The sequence below is a fragment of the Acartia tonsa genome, chromosome 11, assembly GCF_053477335.1.
Source record: "Acartia tonsa isolate MP-2025a chromosome 11, ASM5347733v1, whole genome shotgun sequence".
Lineage (NCBI taxonomy): Eukaryota > Metazoa > Arthropoda > Copepoda > Calanoida > Acartiidae > Acartia > Acartia tonsa.
Genome location: NC_137270.1, coordinates 44,051,988 through 44,072,912, shown reverse-complemented (window position 1 = coordinate 44,072,912; position 20,925 = coordinate 44,051,988). Strand labels below are relative to the sequence as shown.

The 20,925-nt window shown below is 30.6% G+C and overlaps 1 protein-coding gene across 2 annotated transcripts; it reads left to right on the top strand.

Annotated features, from left to right (window-relative positions):
• Window positions 1-863: 863 nt before the first annotated feature.
• On the top strand, window positions 864-19,287 carry LOC145332614 (uncharacterized). Of its 2 annotated transcripts, none has more exons than XM_080177621.1 (33): window positions 864-977; window positions 1,806-1,871; window positions 2,597-2,662; window positions 3,388-3,475; window positions 3,737-3,788; window positions 4,083-4,178; window positions 4,505-4,644; window positions 4,837-4,973; window positions 5,195-5,313; window positions 5,853-6,010; window positions 6,124-6,239; window positions 6,744-6,863; window positions 7,137-7,232; window positions 7,636-7,781; window positions 8,813-8,901; window positions 10,541-10,608; window positions 11,166-11,245; window positions 11,499-11,545; window positions 12,009-12,097; window positions 12,831-12,913; window positions 13,566-13,708; window positions 14,515-14,639; window positions 14,999-15,065; window positions 15,259-15,358; window positions 15,941-16,004; window positions 16,246-16,366; window positions 16,684-16,738; window positions 16,829-16,930; window positions 17,263-17,336; window positions 17,423-17,489; window positions 17,617-17,777; window positions 18,233-18,309; window positions 18,823-19,287. In XM_080177621.1, exons 1-33 carry the CDS (start codon window positions 889-891, stop codon window positions 18,884-18,886), a joined length of 3,165 nt encoding a protein of 1,054 aa, XP_080033747.1. In that variant the 5' UTR covers window positions 864-888; the 3' UTR covers window positions 18,887-19,287. The 2 variants fall into 2 exon arrangements, with proteins under 2 accessions (XP_080033747.1, XP_080033746.1); XM_080177620.1 differs by having other exon boundaries at window positions 14,999-15,155.
• The last annotated feature ends 1,638 nt before the right edge of the window (window positions 19,288-20,925 follow it).

The following is a 20,925-nucleotide window of genomic DNA, read 5'->3' as shown; positions in this document are numbered from 1 at the left end:
TTAGACATTTTATAAAGTATCTTGTTGCATGTATAGTGAATACCCATAAAAATCGTTTTATATAACCCCTGCTTTAAATCATTTGTTCTCCTCTAAATTTGAATTTCTGTGAGTTTCTTAAGTATTGAGCAGTTTTGTTAGCAAAGTGGGGCCAAAGGTCCGAGCTAACATAACTCATATTAATCTTATAATTTTCATTTTAATATTCTTTATTTCTATAGGAAGTTGATAAATGAAATTGATATCAATCAAAATTATTTAATTCATTGATAAGAAAATATTTAAATTAAATCTTACTTAGTTTTATCAATAATTTACCAAGAGTTGGTTACATATGAAATTTTTCAAAAATAATTTTATTCAAAATTGTATCTAACCTTAGCTTAGTCAGTTATTTTCATGTACACAAATAATTTCCAAAGATAGAACACTTAAAGTTTTTTTTTATCGTTAGTTATATTTAGTTATAATCAGGGCTATTATTCAGAAAACTCATTCCATTTGAAATTGCTGAAAATTTGGATATTTTTGTGGCGTAATGTTGGCGTAAAACTTGCTTTTGTGCTGTACCAAAAGGAAGGTTGGAAGAAAGTGGGTTGTGGGAAAATTTTCACTTTAAATGTTTGTCTGAATCCTGGTCCCATGTCCCTGCATCAAATAAATTGCCAAACAAGCTTTGAACTGTTTGGTAATAACATGTTTTATTTACTGCAAGTCCAAATAAAACAGGGAAGATTTTTTTTTTTATTTCTTGGAAACATACTTTTAAGTTGAAATTGTATACTTTCTCTTTTGATAGCCTAAAACCAGCCTTTTATACATCAACACACAACAATATGAAAAGTTTACTATCAAGACAAATGTGCTGATATTTTTTAGAATATTAAGATGTCAAACTATCTGCAAGGTGACCAACCCAAGGGTGACAAGTATGAGAGACAATGGGAAGCTCTGGGAGCCTGGTTTCTAGGACCTTTGTAAGTGCACTTTCTTTACCCGCGATTGTGGCTCAACACGCAGCGCGCATCCGCTCGTCGCCGGGGTGGTGATAGGTTCCAATCTTAGGCTGACACCGCGTCATATCGAAAGACGTTAAAAATGGTTCCTACTGCTGCTATGTTAGGTGCGCGACATAAATTGTAGGGGGAATGCCTTGGCCAATAACCTGGCTCGATCCCTAGTAATCTCTATCACAGCAATTAACCTTTTTTTGCTTATATAAGCATTTTTTTCCTATTTAGGTATTAATTTATTACCATTCACAGTTAGGACTTCTCAGACAAAGGTCGTGCAATCAAAGGGTTGGTTGTCTGATGGATGTTAATTTACCTAATATCCTTGGGTGTTAGAGTATCTTGTCCCATTTTCTTAATTTTAAAAGTTTTGAAAGAAAAACAACTTTATCAAAAAGCTTAATCAATAAGAGGGTTTACTGAATATTAGGTTATACAATTTCATTGATTTTAACTAAAACTGAATATTTTAACAGATTCAGGTATTTTTTTGGAAGGAAGGGGAAAATGAGCTTTTTATTACGCTAGTACCCAAAGTTTTTGATTGAGTTTTCTTATTCGTTAGCTTAAGAACTTTGGGGACTTTGGTTGACTCATTAGGTTGACTGTCCAAACGTTTCAACCATTAAGTGTAATGATAATCTACAAAGGAGGGAAGTTTTTATATCATGGTTGGGGATGTACATCAATTTATCGGCCATTGTCTTATCCTTTAAGATCCCTGGGATATTTTACTACGATAGCTTTTATTGCTTTTTGTGTGATTTCTTAGTTTAATGAAGCTGTATTTAGAGGAGAGAATAAAGATGTTTTGAAGGAGATGTTAAGTCTTTGTGTGGACAGCCATGCAGCTTTCAGGTTAGATACATAGATGGACATTTAGATATTGGTAGATAACTAGATACATAGATGGATATTTAGATATTGGTAGATAACTAGATACATAGATGGACATTTAGATATTGGTAGATAATTAGATACATAGATGGACATTTAGATATTGGTAGATAACTAGATACATAGATGGACATTTATATATTGGTAGATAACTAGATACATAGATGGACATTTAGATATTGGTAGATAACTAGATACATAGATGGACATTTAGATATTGGTAGATAACTAGATACATAGATGGACATTCAGATATTGGTAGATAACTAGATACATAGATGGACAATTGGATATTGGTAGATAACTAGATACATAGATGGACATTTAGATATTGGTAGATAACTAAATACATAGATGGACATTTAGATATTGGTAGATAGCTAGATACATAGATGGATATATTGGAAAATAGATAAATAAATAGATTGACAGTTAGATAGACGGGTAATAGAAAGATAGATAAATAGGTATACTGATATAAAAACAGACAGGTATATAGACAGATTAATTTGTAGATATATATATATATATTAGAACAAATAGAAAAGATAGTGGATTGCATGATTTTGATTAAGAGTCAACTATTAAAGACATATAAAATACTTAATGTCAGTTAAATAAATGAATGATAGATTTTAGAGAAACAGGCATGAATTAATTTAGATAAACCTTATTTTCATTTTTAGAGAGGATATTTATCCCACAGATCCACAGTATATTACTGAAGAGTTTAAATCTTCTACTGCCTATAGGTAATCTTATTCTTCTTTATAAGAACTAATATTAATCAAGGAGGAATTGGACAATGGGCTGTTTATTAAACTAGTCCATAAAGTTTTATAATAGCGTTTTCCTATTCCACGGCTTAACAACTTTGGGGACTTTTATTAAATTTTGATTTGTTGTTCTATTAAGTTGAGTGTTCAAACGTTTTATCAACTTAGTAACCTACACAAGGAGTATTTTGTGTATCATCATTTGGGGATGTACATTGATTTATCGGCCATTGTCTTAACCTTTAGATTCCTTAATTTTAATTCAGTATTAGAACCTACTAACTAAAATATCCCCAATTACAAACAAGAGGTGTATTAAAAATCTAAATCAAATCTAAAAATATTTATTTCCTTTAATAACATGGTAAAAAATGAAACTCCTCCAATAAGAAATTTATATTGTTGGGATACAAATGAAATAAGGTGAAAACTGCCAAATATAGAATAGATTTTCTCGTATTCATTCGAATCCGGTGGATAAAAACCGGTTCTCATCCATACGAAAAAACTATGTCTAGCATCGTATTATATCCAGCTGTCTACGAATATAAAAATGTACAATCATAAGATTATTACCAGTTTTTTTAGCTTGTGCCTTCGGCACCTCAGGGCTAAAAAACTGGTTTTAATCTTATAATTGTACATTCTATATCTGCGGAAAGCTGTTTATAATACGATGCGAGAAATAACTATTAATTTAGGCAGGAAATTGAGCAGCTGAGAGAAGAGCTAATCAAAGTAAACACTGATCTTAGCAAAGTAGTGCCTTTCTTTGCTTGGAGATATCAGGTCAAAAACATTTTGCACGACTTATGTTATAAGATAGATTAATAGATATCAAGTCCTTGGTTTATAATTTCAATGAAGGACAGAAAACAATTTTAGCTAGATACTGAAAATCTTTTTTAATGCTAGGTAAAAAATATATAACCATTTGATATTTCAATACATAATGTACTATAAGTCACCACAAAAATTTTCATCCTATTGTTTGAGAATAAAAAATACATTCTTTAACACCATAAAACAAATAAACTATGATATTATCAGGGCCATATGAACTGGGATACCTCTATGCCAGCCAACATTGGATACTTAGCAGGCATGGATAACTTATACTAACACTTGAGAATTCCTTTTTTTAAATTTGTTTAATATTTGCCAACCCTGATACACTGTATTGCAGTCTATAATAAATTTAGGGTAATAGTAGTATTACTTGATATTATAATGATATGAATATCAATCAAATCAGCTCCTTACTATTACAATTCAAAGAAAATTATGTAATTACCTGGAAGTGTCCCTGGAATCATTCTGATAACATCTTATGTAATTGATAAAAAACTTGAAAAGTCTGTAAAATTTGGTGGTATAAAATAATATCCTTGCACAGGCCTGCTGTACAATCAGAACAATGTTGCAGCTGAAGGAGGTCCAATCACAACCCTCATGGAGATTGAGGTGGCAACTCAGCTTTGCAAGATGTTAGGCAGGGTTGCAAAAATATTTTTCGTTTTATTTTTTAAACCTTTTTAAATATATGAAAGATAAATTTTGAATCAGAAGTTATCTTTTATATGTGTTTGGACTTCTGGTAAAATGCTAAACCAATACAAGTTTAATCATAAATCATGGCAGTATTATAACAATGCATTACTCTTCAGAAAAAAAGAGTGAAACTTAATTGATTACATAGAAAGAAGGATTTATCTTGTGATGATTATTTGATTTCGCCTGTTTTTTTTATATACATACTTTATTATTTTAGTTCTTTTTTTTTGATAATTCATTTATTTTGACAACCCTGAATTTTAGGCTACAATATTGAAGCAAACAAAGACAACATTGTTTCCTGGGGTCATATTACATGTGGTGGCACAGTTGCCAACATTGAGGCCATGTGGGCAGCAAGAAATCTCAAGTTTCATCCACTTGCTGTTAAAAAGGCTTTAGCTGTGAGTTTTTTTTAAAGCAAATATTATCTACAAGTTATAATTGTTGGCCATTCTGTCTGTAACATCCTATTTCTAATATTTATTATGTTGTTTGTTGTTAAAACTTCTCTCCATTTTGTATTGGGTTTTTCTTCTTCTTGAATTCCCTCTGTATGCTCTTCTTATTAATGAAATATATTTAATTCATGTCAGGAAGAGCCAGAACTGAAAGGTATGAGCAAGTTTTCAGTTCAAGTGCCTGGTGCTGGAAAGAAGAAGCCAGTTGTGGGTTTGTCTGAATGGGAACTTTTCAACCTCAGTCTTGATGATGTCATCAGTATGACTAACAGGTATGATAGTAGTCTTCTGATTAGTTTTTCTAATGGTAATTAGTTACACTAAAACTCCAAGTGTCTCTCTGTTTTAGTGGAGTTGACTAAATTGTATTTTTTTCTACAAACCATAAACATCATTTTCTTCTTTATTATAATATTCTTTCTTAGCAAATTTGTTTAAATGTTTTAACCTGTATTTTTTTATTGACCGATGATTTAATTTTCATTTAATTTAGGCTTGCTGATGAAAGTGGAATAGATTTACAGACTGTCTCTGCTCTGATAAAGAAGTACAATATTGAAACACTTGGTATCTCAGAATTCAACAAAGTCCATAAAATTACCAACTCTGCAGGAATGTCTGATTTTTAAAACAAAATATGCAAATTACTTCATGAAAAAAGTGATTAACTAAAAGTTTTTAAATATTTTATTACTTTTTCTTATTATAAAACAAATAAAAGTTTAAGTTTAAGTCGGAAGTTTTTTATTATCAAAATTATTGATAAGAATATATTGAATATGTAATTTTTATACTTTAATTTATGAATGAACAATAGTATATTGCAAATTTTTACAATTTTGAAAGAAAACTTAAATGTTGATTTTAAATGAACTCAAATATTTCACTTTTTGTCCCTAGCAAATAGGGGCTTTTACCATAGCAAGTGAAAGGGGATTGATAGTTTTATTTTTTGTATGGGATTGACATAGATTTTAAGCTATGGCTTGATTGACACACCATCCCACATTTCATCACATCCAGGAACTTTATTTTAATGAATATTTAGAGAAGGGAATTGTTTAAATAATTCTTTTAATTTTGGAAATTTTTGGAAATCTATATACATAAATGTGTAGTATGAAGAAATCAGACAATTTTATGATTTTCAGTTGCCATTACTCCAGCCAGTAACCACTACTCCTGGCCCAAGAGTATGACCCTGCTAGGACTAGGTGACTCAAATTTGCTCCACTCTGGCGTGGATGTCACTGGAAGGCAGGATATAGATTCTTTGGAGGTCATGCTGAATGACTGTCTTAAGAAAAAGGTATCTTGTCACGATAGAATGTCTTAATTATTACAACAGTAATAGTTTTCCCCATTATTAGAGGGTCCATTTGTAACAAAAAGAAACATCTAATATATTTCTCCATTTCTTAGATTCCAGTAATAGCTGTAGTGTCTGTTATGGGTACTACTGAAGAAGGTGCTATTGATCCTATTGATGACATATTCAAACTGAAACAGAAGTTTGAGAAGAAAGGACTAACTTTTAGGTAGGCAATACAATCTGAAAATTAATGTGTGAGAATTGGTTCAATATCTAAAAGTTTAATGTTAAGGCCCATCTACATATAAAACTTGGAACTTAAATGAAATGTTATGTAATTGAAAAGATTGTTGTTTCAAATACTATAAGATTTAATAATAAAGGTCTCGTCTTTCAAATGCTGAATAAGGGTGTAAAGAAAAAACTTTTATTAGTGGTCCTTTCTTTAAAACTAGTAGCTACGTCCTTAAAGGCCCTTAAAGATTTTTTTGGAGGGGGGGGTAGTTGAATATCTCCAATTTTTAATTTCTCCTCCCCAAAAATAGTTATAAACCATCTCAGGACCTATGAAAAGCTTTTCTATAAAGGAAAACCATATCGGTTTGGCAGGTAGATCTTTGTAACTAAAACTAAAGACATTTATTTGGGAATTAAAATTTAAGTAGAACGAAAACTGGCTTGAATTACTTCTCATCGACCCAGTGCACTAGTATTTCTTATTCCTTTATAGTTTGCATGCAGATGCAGCTTGGGGGGGTTACATGTGCTCTATGCTGACAACAGATAAGAAGAAGAAGACATTTATTGGAAAGGCCTATGTTGCCTCGTCTCAAATGAATGATTATTCCAGGTAAGCAATGTAATTAGATTTGCTCTTATGCTATTTAAGATAGACGACTAGTTTTTTTTAGGAAGATTCATATGACAATTTGGAAGAGAATTGACTATATGATCTTTTATCTTTTTGGCTGCTGTTAAAGTTGGATGGCTCTTTTTATAGATAGATTTCTTTGATTACTTTCTATTATTAACTATCTAGGAGATTTTTTCATTGGAAAATTTTGGCATAATTTCAGCTGCTTTTAGAAATTCTCAAAAATTTTTACCATCCTTATATTTCTAGGAAGCATTTATTTTCAATACGCCTGGCAGATTCCATTACAATTGATCCTCACAAAACAGGATTGATCCCCTACCCCGCAGGTGGACTTTGCTACAGGAATGGTGTCTCACTATAATTATAATAATTACTAAATGATTAATTAATAAAATTAATTAGGGATCATCATTCTTCTTATTTCCCATGGAGGAAGAGGACATTGGGTTGTTCATTACACTAGTCCCCAAATTTTTATAATAATGTATTCATATTTGTTGGCTTAACAACTTTGGGGACTTTTTAATAAATTTCGATTGGTTGGTTCATTTAGTTGAGTGTCCAAACGTTTCAACTACTAATTGTAATCTTCAGAAGGGTAAATTTTTGTGTATCATCATTAGGGATGTACAAAAATTTATTGGTCATTGTCTTATCCCATCAGATCACAGCTAAAGTCAAAGTAGTCCTATTTCTCATTTCAATTACTTAGTAAATAAATCAAGGAACACTATTTGAATAACAGAAACGGGTCAATGAGAAACTTTGTAACTCTAACTGCGCCTGTGGTGTTCCGTGGGGACAGTGACCCCAACATTGGAGTTTATGGTATCGAGGGTTCTAAACCTGGAGCAGCTGCAGTATCATGTCTCCTCTCACACAGAGTTATAGGTAGGCGCAATCTATCTATCTATCCTTCTGTGTATAACAAATGTATATCTACTTTTCTACCATCCGTCTATTCTTCTAACAATATATCTAATACTATAGTTTTATCTATCTATCTTTCTATCTATCTATCTATTTTTCCTTCTATCTATCTATACATCTATATGTCTATCTATCTATCAATCTATCTATGTATCTATCTATCCTTCTATCTATCTATCTTTCTATCTATCTATCCTTCTATTTATCTATCCTTCGATCTATTTATCTATCCTTTTATCCATCTATCTATCCTTTTATCTATCTATCTATCCTTCTATCTATCCTTCTTTCTATCTATCTATATATTCTTCTATCTATCCTTCTATCTATCTATCTATCTTTCTACCAATCTTTATATATTTCTATCTACTTGTCTATCTTCTATTTATCTATCCTTCTATCTATCAATCATTCTATCTATCTATCCTTCTATCTATCTATCTATCTATCCTTCTATCCATTTATCTATCTATTTATCCTTCTGTTTATCTATCTATATAAATATGTATCTTTCTATCTATCTATCCTTCTATCTATATATCCTTCTATCTATCTATCTATCCTTTTATCTATCTATCTATCCTCCTATCTATCCATCTATCTATCTATCCTTCGATCTATTTATCTATCCTTTTAACTATCTATCTATCCTTTTATCTATCTATCTATCCTTCTATCTATCTATCCTTCTATCTATCTATCTATCTATCTTTCTACCAATCTTTACATCTTTCTATCTACTTGTCTATCTTTTATTTATCTATCCTTCTATCTATCTATCCACCTATCTATATATCCTTCTATCTATCAATCATTCTATCTATATATCCTTCTATTTATCTATCTATCTATCTATCTATCCTTCTATCCATCTATCCTTCTGTTTATCTATCTATATAGATATGTATCTTTCTACCCTTCTAACTATCTGCTTATACTTTTATCCATCTGTCTTTCCTTCTATCTACCCTTCTATCTATATATCTATTTAGGTATGGATGTTAACGGGTATGGAAGAGTGATGTCCCAGTGTATTTCTGGAGCAAAGCTCTTCTACTGTATGTGGCTTGTTGTTGCCCAGGTACGTCTTTATAGATTAACAACGGGACTAAGGATGGTTCCTAGTTGCAAGAAACAACAAGGATGACAACATCCATAAAAGCGAAGCTCTGAAACGGTAGGACAAACGAACATTAACACTTGTATAATGTCAGAACTGAATAATCAGAATGCGAATGTATAAGAGTCAAAGCAAAATTGTAAGTAAAGTTGTTGAAAAACTGCTTGATACAGGATAATGATTATGGACATACATACATTTTTAGGACTTGATTATAGAGTTGCTTCGCTTATAATATTGTACTTTGTTGTCCCAGGAATCAGTATACCAAAAATCAGACCAATCGGATAATTAGGTCACATACAAATTTGTTGTTAAAAATGTAAAAAAAAACCAACATGTTTAAAATGGACATACGGACATTCGGGTAATGATTATAGAGTTGCTACGCTTTCTAACTCGTACCTAACTATTAAAGGAATCACCATGCAAAATTTGAAATCAATAGGACAATTCTAACATGCCTAAATTAACGAAAAAAGCTATTTAAAAAAGTAAAAAAATCAACATGTTTAAAATGGACGTACGGACATTTTGGTAATGATTATAGAGTTGCTACGCTTTCTAAATCGTACCTAACTACTAAAGGAATCACCATGCAAAATTTGAAATCGATAGGACAATTCTAACATGTCTAAATTAACGAAAAAAGCTATCCGTGACGGACGGACGTACGGACGGACGGACGGACGGACGTACGGACGGACGGACCGACCCTAATTATAGAAAAGCTTCGCTTTTAAAAATGGGTATTTCCTATAAAATTTCTGGTATTGTTACTTTGAATTGTATTATCCTCTTTAAAATTTTAGGCGCATTTACTCAAGTTCCTTATTGAGCAATGGAACCTTCACCCCTTCTCCATATTTTGTTATGAATTAAAATAAGGGGGGAAGGCGGCACTTTTTTGGATCATGTTAAGCGCTTCCACATGTAACTTGTAAGTTAAGCAAACTCATACATGTTACTTGTAGGTAAAGCAATATCCCCCTCCATTCCCTATAGAGATACTAATATAATTATAAATAGAAACAATTGAAATGAATTTGTTAGCTAAACATTTATTGGTAATGGTATTGAAAAAATGCAAAAATATTAATAAAGCGCTTAACCTACAAGTAACATGATCCCTTTTTTTGTCAGATTAGGTTAGGTTATATTGTTTAGTGGGTAGCCCCGCTAGGTAGAGGCACCTTAGGTTTAGGCTCTGTAGAGGCATAAGGAAAAAAAACTACCCTTCTAATTTTTTAAAGTTGGTTAGAAAGCAAGAGGGGTGGGGTTCTGATTCCTCAACCTGCAATTTATGTTCTATCACCAACCTTTTCCTAACCTATCTTAATCCATATATAAATAAAAAATAAAAAAATGTCTGAAGTAAATCTGATGTACATTTTTGCAGATAATTTGGACCTATAAACATTTATTTCACGCTCCTTCTTGTTAATCCCCAAAACGCAGTTTTTTTTCCAGTCCAACCTGTATATTTACTGATCTTATTACAGGATGATGATCCATTTATCTGCCAGCCTGTATATTCTGATCTTATTACAGGATGATGATCCATTTATCTGCCAGTCTGTATATTCTGATCTTATTACAGGATGATGATCCATTTATCTGCCAGCCTTTGTTCCCTCTCCCATCAAGAATGTCACTAGATTTTGCAAGGAAAAATAGAGATATAAACAAATATCAATAACTTTTAAAAGATTCATTTTAGTTTTTTTCAACTTTGATAGAACAAAAATTTTTCATTTGATAAAGATATCTAAAAACAATAGATCAATGATACCAACTTTATCAGCTTATGCAATAGATATTTAATTTAGTTAGATTTTAGATTATGCAGGCATAATAAACGGGACATTAGGAAAACACAATGAATGTATAAGTATAGATATTTAATCCAGATAATTACCCGGATCCAGTGTTAGGGAACTTTTTTGTCTGCTAGAAAATTGCTTTCTGCTGTTTTGTAGTGACTTGGCTGTGTTAATATTAGCGATGCTATTGGCTGCTATTCAAAGATAAAATTGAAAGTCGTCACAGAGTCCACGGGATGAGGAAATACAGTATTTAACCCTTTCCCCCTCTATTGTTTTACTTTAATGTCAAATACAGATTTCTCTGTGAAGTTTATTAGAAATTAGCCAAAAATAGATTTTGATATGGAAAAAGTATCAATCAAATAAGTCTTTTTGTCTATTATAACAACTCTATTGTAGAAAGTTTATACGTCAAAACATGCTGGGAAAATCATTTGAAGAAATGATGAAAGAAAAAAAGGTTGCAGATTTCATTTCAGGTTTGCACTTTTTTATGGGAAGGAAAATTTTTTTTTCTTCTGCTTTTTCTCAGTACAAATAACTTATTATTTTCCTATATTGCATAGGAATACAACATTCTCATGTATAATAAGAAGAATTAGCAATTAATTATTTTCATTTACATTGTTAATACTTATCAAAGGGTGAAATGTTTTACAGTTAAAACACATTTTTGCATTTTTTCAGTATTACTTATGTATTATGGATGTTTTTCATTTGTTTTTCTTATAGGTATTGGAGGAGATGCTATGGTTAATCCTTTCCTTGTTAATATCAAGGCAGGCATTTAGGAATCATATGCTTTAATGTTTCAACTTAATTAAGAACATTTCAAGCTAACAATTTAAGACATATGGTCAATTTATAGTTATAGAGTAGTTGTACTTAGGGAGAGAAAAATTATAGTGGTCCCCAAAGTTATTTATAAACATTTCTCATTTGTTGGATAAAAATTTAGTGGAATTTTTTTTATTGAATCTTAATTGGGTAGTAAAAAAGTAAATATTCCACAATAATTTTAATATGTAGAAGTGAAAATTCATTATTGGTAATGAACACTAATTTATCATACATTTTTTTATTGCTTAATATCTTTAGTATTCTGGTAACTACCAAAAATGTTTTTTTTTTAAATAACTTGACTTTAAGTTTATTCAAATTTTATATTTCTCATCTTAACTTTTTTTCAAGAATAATTTTTTTCCATATTTCATATTGATTCCTAATATGCCTGTAATGAAGGGAAACACTGATGTTGAGCTAGCCAACAGGTTGAGCATGGGTATCTACAACAAGCTCAGCTATACCAATGCCATCATTAGGGATAACAGGTCAGCATAACAAATTAACTTCTTCTAATTTAACAAAAACTTTTATGATAGGATTTCAAATCTTATTGAATACTAGTTGCATCGTCTCTATTCTCTATGAAAGGGCGGGAGGGGGGGAGGTGGCTTAGGAAAACAGCTTAAAACCACCCTAAAATATTTATACATCTTCACTGAAAGGTACAAATAATTTTGACCATAAATTTCCGAGATCTTTGAACACAGTAATAGTGTCTGACTGATTGTGACGTAACAAAAAAAATTAGCCAATGAGAGGCCGTTATTGGCCAATAAAATTTATAGTGGGCTCTCATTGGCTAATTTTTTTTTGTTACGTCATAAGTAGTCAGACACTATTACTGTGTTCGAGATCTTTAGCTATACAAATTGCAAAATTTTTTAGAAAAAAAATCCCTTAATCTCTCTATAGGAAGTTTATGATTTTAATGTAAATAACAATTAAGTATATCATAATTATAAATAGTTCTTAGAAAGATAAGTAAATACCTAACTTTATTTATCGAATGACAATAAAAAATGCATTCATTTTATTACAAAAAAAACATTCAATGCTACAATTCTTAAAAATATTCAACAACGATATATATTAATCTTGTAAGCTAATATTTAAAAGAGCTCTGATTTGATGAAAGAAAATTCAAATGAAATGAAATTATTTTATTATAAGCAAAGATATTTTTATAATACTTTGAAAAAAAATATACTTTAAATTCAGGAAAGTGCCTATGATAATAACCCAGTCAGAGAAAGGAAAGAGTATTGGAGTTGATAATATGAGAAAACTCAAGGCTCAAATGGGTAATATTTTTTTATTACCGTTAAACATAACTTGATATCATTAGAAAGTGTAAGAAAGTACCATAGCATATTAGGACCTTGTCATATTAGGTCTTTTAGAAAAATATTTTGTGAACATCACTGTTACTATATTGTCTGTTTGTTTGTCTTATACATTAATATATTCTACTGGCAAAGGCAGCACCAATGTGCCATAAAAACAATCAATCATATTGATAATATTTTCTTAAAAATTGTTTCAAAACCGTCTAAAAATCTTGCCTATTGAATGCAAAGTTGCTTATAAAAACTTAACTAAAAGTATAAGAAGCAATACAATTATTTTTATCAAAATAAAATTATTGTGAGGTTTAAGAGTTGTCAATTGTTGATTTTCAGGGATTTTACCTAAACGAATATTTAACAAATGTTCAATTGAATAAATTCCATTAAATTTTATAAAACATGCATAACATATTAACTATAAAGATGTCTATGTGATTGTCTCATAACAGGATTGAAAGAGTTTTGTATAAAAGTTTAATTATTATTATAATCTAATTGATATGTTGAACTTAGTAGGCAGACATAAGTTGATATGTATTCCATTATAATTAAGGTTATACCTAGCTGCATGGTTTATCTAATTTTTAGATGCAACGTCTTTTTGTAGGTCTTGATACAAGCAATGACGAAATTCCAATCTCATTTCTGATCAACACTGTGCTCAATCCTTTCCTTGTTTCCTTTGAGATGGTTCAGATGATTGCGTCTTCTCTACGAGATGCTGCCCTTCTTACTATTGGTGAAATTCAGGTTAGGGTTTGTTTAAACCCATGGAGGAATGGGACAATGGGCTGTTTAACACACTATTCACACTAGTTTTATGATAACGTTTTCTTATTCGTTGGCTTAACAACCTTGAGGACTTAAGTGAATTTTGATTGGTCATAGTATTAAGTTGAGTGTTCAAACGTTTCAACCCCTATTTTTTATCTACAGAAGGAAAATTTTGTTTATCAACATTAGTTGATATACATTAATTTATTGGCCATTGTCTTGTCCCCTTAGATCCATGTTAAAGCCCTTTAAACCCATGTGTGGGTCAGTCTATTTGTATGAATGATAAATTCCCAGAACTAATAGCTACAATGATCTCTGCTATATTAAATCAAAACCACTGAGATGGGTTCTTAAAAGATAATGCCGCGTTTTTTCGACATTTTTTACGCTATGAATAACAAGCGCGGCATTCGCGAAATCTAAATAGAGTATACAACTTAAGAATTAAAAATTTTAAAATTATTATTTTAGCCATTTGTATAATGTCTAATATAGCTCTAAAAACATATATTAATTATTATGCAGCAAAAATGGATTTAAGATAATTTGTTTTTCTTTAATAAAGGCTGTACTAACAAAAGCGAAATAATTAAATAAATAGTTGTATACTCTGTTTAGATTTCGCGAATGCCGCGCTTGTTATTCATATCGTAAAAATGTCGAAAAACGCGGCTTTCATCTTTCAAAAACCCATCTCTGTTTTATTTCTGTAATCAAATTACTGTGTTAGCTATTAACTTTCCTCACTATCTTAAGATATAATTAGATTTATTTGATAGGACTCACCACACAATCATGGATTTATCAGCATGGGAACAATTACTGATGATGGTCTCATTCTTGGTGATCATCTTCCTGTTTTCACTGAGACTGTTCATCAATATCATGCCATTGCAAAGTTCAGGTGTATCAAATTTAATTAGCCCTCCTCAGATAAATTTTCGTTCTTTGCCTTTTATTATATCTCTTTCCATTGAAATAAGAATGAATCTATAAATATGGATGCATAACCAGACAACTACCTGGATTCCACTGTTGGGAACCTTTTTCGTCTGCTAGCAAAATTCTTTTTGTTCTTTTGTAGCGACTTGGTTGTGTTATATTCTCGATGCTTTTGGTTGATTTTCAAAGACCACATTAAAAGTCGGCACAGGGTCATCAGAGTCATAAACCCTTGCCCCTCTATTGTTTTACTCTAATGAAATAAGTTTTCAAAATCAACACATAATTAGAAAGAATATGACATTTTTTTATTTAATTTAGGTTTTTAGAAGAAGATGCAATTGAAAAATTTAGAGCCAAGCAAAATGAACTTAAAAGAATACCCCAGGCTAGTACATCAGTATTATCTAAAATGCAAAATGCTTGCAAAGAGCAACTAGACAAATTTAAAAAAAAGAAGAGCACAAAAACATTTCAGGTGTATATATATTTCCTTTATTAATTCAAGGATATATACATTGATACAATACATGTGTGATATTGTAAGATTATTTAATTTATTTTGATATATTTTCCTAAAGGACCAGAGAGTACCAGTTATATTTGGGAACCCAAATGCCATGAAGTTACCAGAGCTTATCAATAGCAACAGAAGACCTATTGAAATGGATTGCTTTGCAGGTTCTTTTTTTTCATAGTGCCACTTGAAATTTAAATTAGCCTACCTCTAAATAAATTGCTTCTAGATTTTCTTAAGGTGCTTCCTTTTAATGAAATTATCTTAACTACAATTTTCTTTTGGTTCTTATTGACTTGTGTGTAAAGTTACAAAGATTATAGAGTAAGATACATGAGGTGGAAAGAATTTTAATGTTAGAGGAAGATTTGAAATCTGCATCAAATTTTAAGGATTTTTTATAAAATTCCTTTTTTTGTATAATTCTTTATCTAAAAGCGGAAATACAATTTAAGCTAATTAATTTTGACATCTGTGATTGGTGGATTGAAAGTTATCTGCGCTCTGATTGGAGAATCTTAAGTGTCGCACATCATTCAACCAACTAGAGCGCAGGTAGTTTCCAATCCACCTATCCTATTGGTCAAAATTTATTAACTTAATTCTATTTCCGCTTTTAGATAAGGAATTATACAAAAAACGAATTTTTAAAAAAATTCTTAAAATTTGATGCAGATTTCAAATCTCCCTTTAACATTAAAATTCCATCCAACTTATATATCCTATTATACAGCAATAATTATCAGGTCTACCATCTGACACAAATGGTCCTTTCATGACAACAAAGGCTTTGGTAGAAGAGGTAGTCAGGTAATAACTTTCTTACATGAAATAATCTGGACAAATTTTTCTTAAATGGTAAATAAAAAGCTAGTTTTATCTAATGGTTATTTATGTAAGGCATGGACTAAAAAAACTGGTTTTAATCTTATAATTGTACATTTTTATATTCATAAAAAACTGTATAATATGATACTATACATAATTTTTCTATATGGTTGAGAACCGGTTCTAATCCACTGGATTCAAAATACAATATTTATAAATTTAGGTTTACCCATTTTGACATGACACTGAAGGAATACCCAGATAACCTGCAATACTTGTTATTTGGAGATGAAAATGGGACCTACCTCAGCCACATCATGACAATGAGACCAGACATGCATCAGGTAATAATATAGGAATATTGCTAGTCAATACTTGTAGTTTTGTTTGGGATTTAAATTTTGATCTAGGGATCTAAAGGGATAAGAAAATGACTGATATATTGATGTTTTGTACATCCCAAATGATAATTCACAAAATTATCCCTTTGGTTTAAACATTTGAACGCTAAATTTAATGAAGCAACCAATCAAAATTCCTTAAGGCTCCCAAAGTTGTTAATCCAACAATTAAGAAAACGTTATTATAAAACTTTAGGGGCTAACGTAATAAACAGCCTCTATCTCTTAAAAGATCTCTCTAAATGATATACTGATTTCAGGTTGTTGAACTTGACAAAGCACCAGCAGGAGTAGACCCAAGACTTATTAGAGATGGTAAATACAACTATTTACAGAATTGTACAACATAAGATTTTAAAAATCAGTAACTATCAAAGAAATTAGTATTAATATTTTTAAATTAAGGTATACTGATTACAATTCCATCTTTACCTGGAGCCCCTATGGAACTGGATGGAGAAATGGTGGATCCATTGCAAAATACCCAGTACACCTTTGAATACATTGGTGAGTTCAATAATTTTTCTCATTATTATCGGGGAAGGGAATGTAATTCTGACAAACAATTCTAAAGGAAAATTTCCCCACAACCCCCTTCCCCCCTTCCTCCCCTTTTTACCCACCCCTCTCAGTTACTTGAAAAAACAAGATATACAATCAAGAGATAGTTTAGTGATTTTTTGTAGGATTGGTTGTTAGAATAGCTAGGCCTGATTATTATGAAGTTGTATATCTATATTTAATCTACAAAGATGTATCTTGTGGTTTAACAAAAAAGAGTTTAAATTGACCAATAACTATTAAATATACCTGACTTTAATAGTAACTTTTTAAAACAGGAAAGTATGGAAAAAAGATGAGAAGTAGTTTTAGCATTGGAGGGGATCAGGCAAAGATTTGGACAGATTTCAGGGTAAGAATTAATTTTCACCTAAAAATGTTCTAATGTCTAGAATTCTTATTTTTTCAATTAAACATTAATTTCTTCAATTTATTCAGGAGCTTAATGTTGAACACAATCATGGTGATGAAATGCCTGATAATAATGAAGAGACTGGTGTTGTAGGTAGGACCTTAAAAGATCAATCAAACAATTATCATAACAGATTTTGATTAGGATCAAACACGTTTATTCTTTATCTTGGGACCTTTGCATGTTTGGACACATTGTAATTAAACAATATCATTTTAAGATGAGAAAGAACTGGGGGATAAGATTGACACCAATGTTGACAAGTATATGAAGAAGTCCAAGACCTTCTATGGACTGAAGAAGAAAGGATATGATGCTTATGCTCCAGTTCAACCTGGAGACATCATATCTGTCAAAGGATACAATAACCTGAGACTCAAGGTAGTTTTTCTCAGATTGTCAGATTATTATGAATACAGTATCTGTGCAGTCTATGCTCTACAGTATCTGCTCAGATCTGATCACAGTATCTCTAGTGGCCAATATTATATTCTATATTATTGCTTTTTAAATCAGAATATTGGCTTGTTGAAGCTGTACTCAAAAATGCAAAATAAGGGCTATGAGCAGCACAACTTATATTTTTATGAAATAAGGGTTTTTTACCAACCTAACTCTTTACCTGGGACAAAATGAAAATATTTACTACATAATATAAGTGCCTGTTTTCTATGAAAATAAGAGAATCCAAAAAATTTTTTTTTTTATTAAAGTTTAGTTTTGTTTACCCTGCATTTGTTAAATTAAGCAAGCATATAATTTATTTGTAATACCTATATATGTGACATGTAACCAAAAAATGAAACATGTGAATCTAATCTAAATTACTTTTACAGGTTGACCTTATCATGCCAGATGAACAGGTTGTTGGTATTCTGGATTCAAAGAATGAGAAAGTGAAAGGATTTATCAAGTAAGAATTAACTTTTATCTAAAGGCAATAAGTTCATGCCTTGCGAACAAACTTAATCTTTAAAATGGTCTCCTTCTGCTTTAATATCAGGCTTATGATGTTGTTAACCTATTTAAGGGCATTAGCATCAAATTAGCAAAAACCTTATTTGTATTATGTTATCAGTAAATGAGTTCACTAATATTTTATTGAAGTATTTTTAAATTGTAGAATATAGAAAAAATAACAATATTAGTTTAATAAAATAGTTATTCATCACATCATATTATAAACAACTTTCCACGGATATAATAATGTACAATTTCTACTTGGTTGAAATCAGTTTTTTTAGACCCGAGATGCCTAATACACAGACTACCTAAACTGTTTTTAATATTATGATTGTACATTTTTATATTTGTAGAAAACTGGATATAATATGATACATTATTTTTCTGTGTGGCTGAGAACCGGTTCTTATCCACTTGATATTGATTGGTTTTGAAGCCATACTGGAAATGGTTTTACTTTCAGGTACAGAGATGTTATCCTAGTTTCTCCTGGAAATTTCCAAATTCCTTTTGAACTAACTGAATAGATTGAGAAAAATAAGATTGAAGCAGCTTATAGTCCTTATAAAAAATGACATTTTACAATACAAATGACCAATTGTAGGCCAGTACACATTTTAATTGACCAGTGGTAAAATAAAAACTGACCTATTATTGGTCATTTGTATTGTATGACGCCATTTTTATAGGCCTTATAAGCTGCTACATAAAATTTTAATTATAATAAAAACAATTTTATTACAGTAAATGTTTACAATTGATTTACTTGCTTATTATTTTATTTATAATAAATAACTTAAAACTAAACAAACAAACTTTGACTCCTAAAATGTATAATTTGTGTTTTTAATATTCAATGTTTTTTTATGTAAATGCTTTGCTTTTTGTATTCTTTGTTATAAAAATAAATGTAATGCTTCTCTGGTTTTATTATGAGTTTTTTATTCTAAAAATATGAAAACATTTGGGTTGTACGTACATCAATATTATGACCATTGTGTTTTAGATTAATTATATACAGCAAATAAAATATTCTAATTTTCTATTTTTTTTATTGCAATAAGAAATTCACAAGGTTTGGAAAATATGGATACGGAAAAGTAAAATTTGAAATATTAAATTCCAACTCCCATAAAAACCCCAATAAAATAAATAATTTATAAACTTTTGTATCCACGCCAAATGCTAATAAAATCATAAAATTTTACTTTTATTGTTATTTCCATTAATTTTGATTTGAATTTTTAAAACAAGGATAACCTCACTCATTTACAAGCATTATTGCCACAAAGATTTTATTTTTTCGTAAACAAATTTTAAAAAATGTTTTTTTTTTATATTTTATACAAAATCTAACAAAAAAGGACTAACTGGAATGGATTTATTATTACTTGGATCTTACACCAGATTATCATTTACCTTAATATAGTGAAACTTGTGGCTGGCTTAAATAACGTCCTTTACCCCCCCCCCCCCTTCACCATCCTCTTCCCTCCTTCTGGATCTACAAAATGACCAATAAATAAATTCTATATCCATTCTTACTGGCTACTGAGGTTGCTTAGGCATTAGAATGTTGACAAAATAAATGCGGCAACTTTCGCAAATCTAAATTAGAACAGGAAACTCCGTTAGTTAGTGTGACAGATAGCGCATTCATTGTAGAGTAGAGTTCAAATCTCTGCCAAAGCTTCGTCATGACTAATAACGTAAAAAAATTGAAAATAATTGTTATGTCAGATGTGTGAAATTCCTAGTAAGAGTACTGGAAATGTTTTGGCCCTGCCCACATATTGCCATACATGCACAGTTAGACCTCAAGAAAAAGGTTGTAAAATGGATTTGTTTTCTCAGTAGTTGGTGCTTAGTATAAAATAGAACATGAAATATCATTGTTTGCCCCCCCCCCCTTCTGGGTAAAGTTATCAAGTAGCTTTGCTACTAACAATGACGGATGAAATATTGATTACAGCTATAAATTTTTTTATAGTTTTTTTTGTTTGTTTAATTAAAATTTTAAATTGAAAATTCTAAACACGTGAATATTGTGTGTGTGCTTTGGGGGGAGGGGTTATATCCCACCAACCTGAATTGGAACTAGTATGAAGAATATTTTTTGGTATACTGATTGCTGGGACATATGAGTACAATATTGTAAGCAAAGCAGCTCTATAATCAAGTCCTAAAAACGTAAGTATGTCCATAAACATTATCCTGCATAAAGAAGTTTTTCAACGAATTTACTCACAATTTTGCTTCGACTCTTATACATTTATATTCTAATTATTTAGTTCTGACATTATACAAGTGTTAATGTTTGTTTGTCCTACCATTTCAGTGCTTCGTTTTTATGGATTTTGTCATCCTTGTTTAAAGATATCTTGATATGTTATATGTCACAATCAAGGAAGTCCAAGGAGGAAGGGTAGGCGGATGGTTGCAATACCTCGAAAGGAAACTTAAAATTTCGACATTTCTTTACCCCCCATATTCATCCCGTAAACGTCACTATTAAATCTGTTGCCCCTCACCCTTCAGTACATGTACCTTTAATCCTTCCCTCCCC

What these genes read in the sequence shown, in the direction of transcription:
- LOC145332614 (XM_080177620.1), top strand. Translation starts at nt 889, where the DNA reads ATGTCAAACTATCTGCAAGGTGACCAACCCAAGGGTGACAAGTATGAG. An exon ending in AAATCTTCTACTGCCTATAG is followed by an intron (nt 2,663 to 3,387) that starts GTAATCTTATTC and finishes CTATTAATTTAG; the next exon opens with GCAGGAAATTGAGCAGCTGA. An exon ending in CTGTTAAAAAGGCTTTAGCT is followed by an intron (nt 4,645 to 4,836) that starts GTGAGTTTTTTT and finishes AATTCATGTCAG; the next exon opens with GAAGAGCCAGAACTGAAAGG.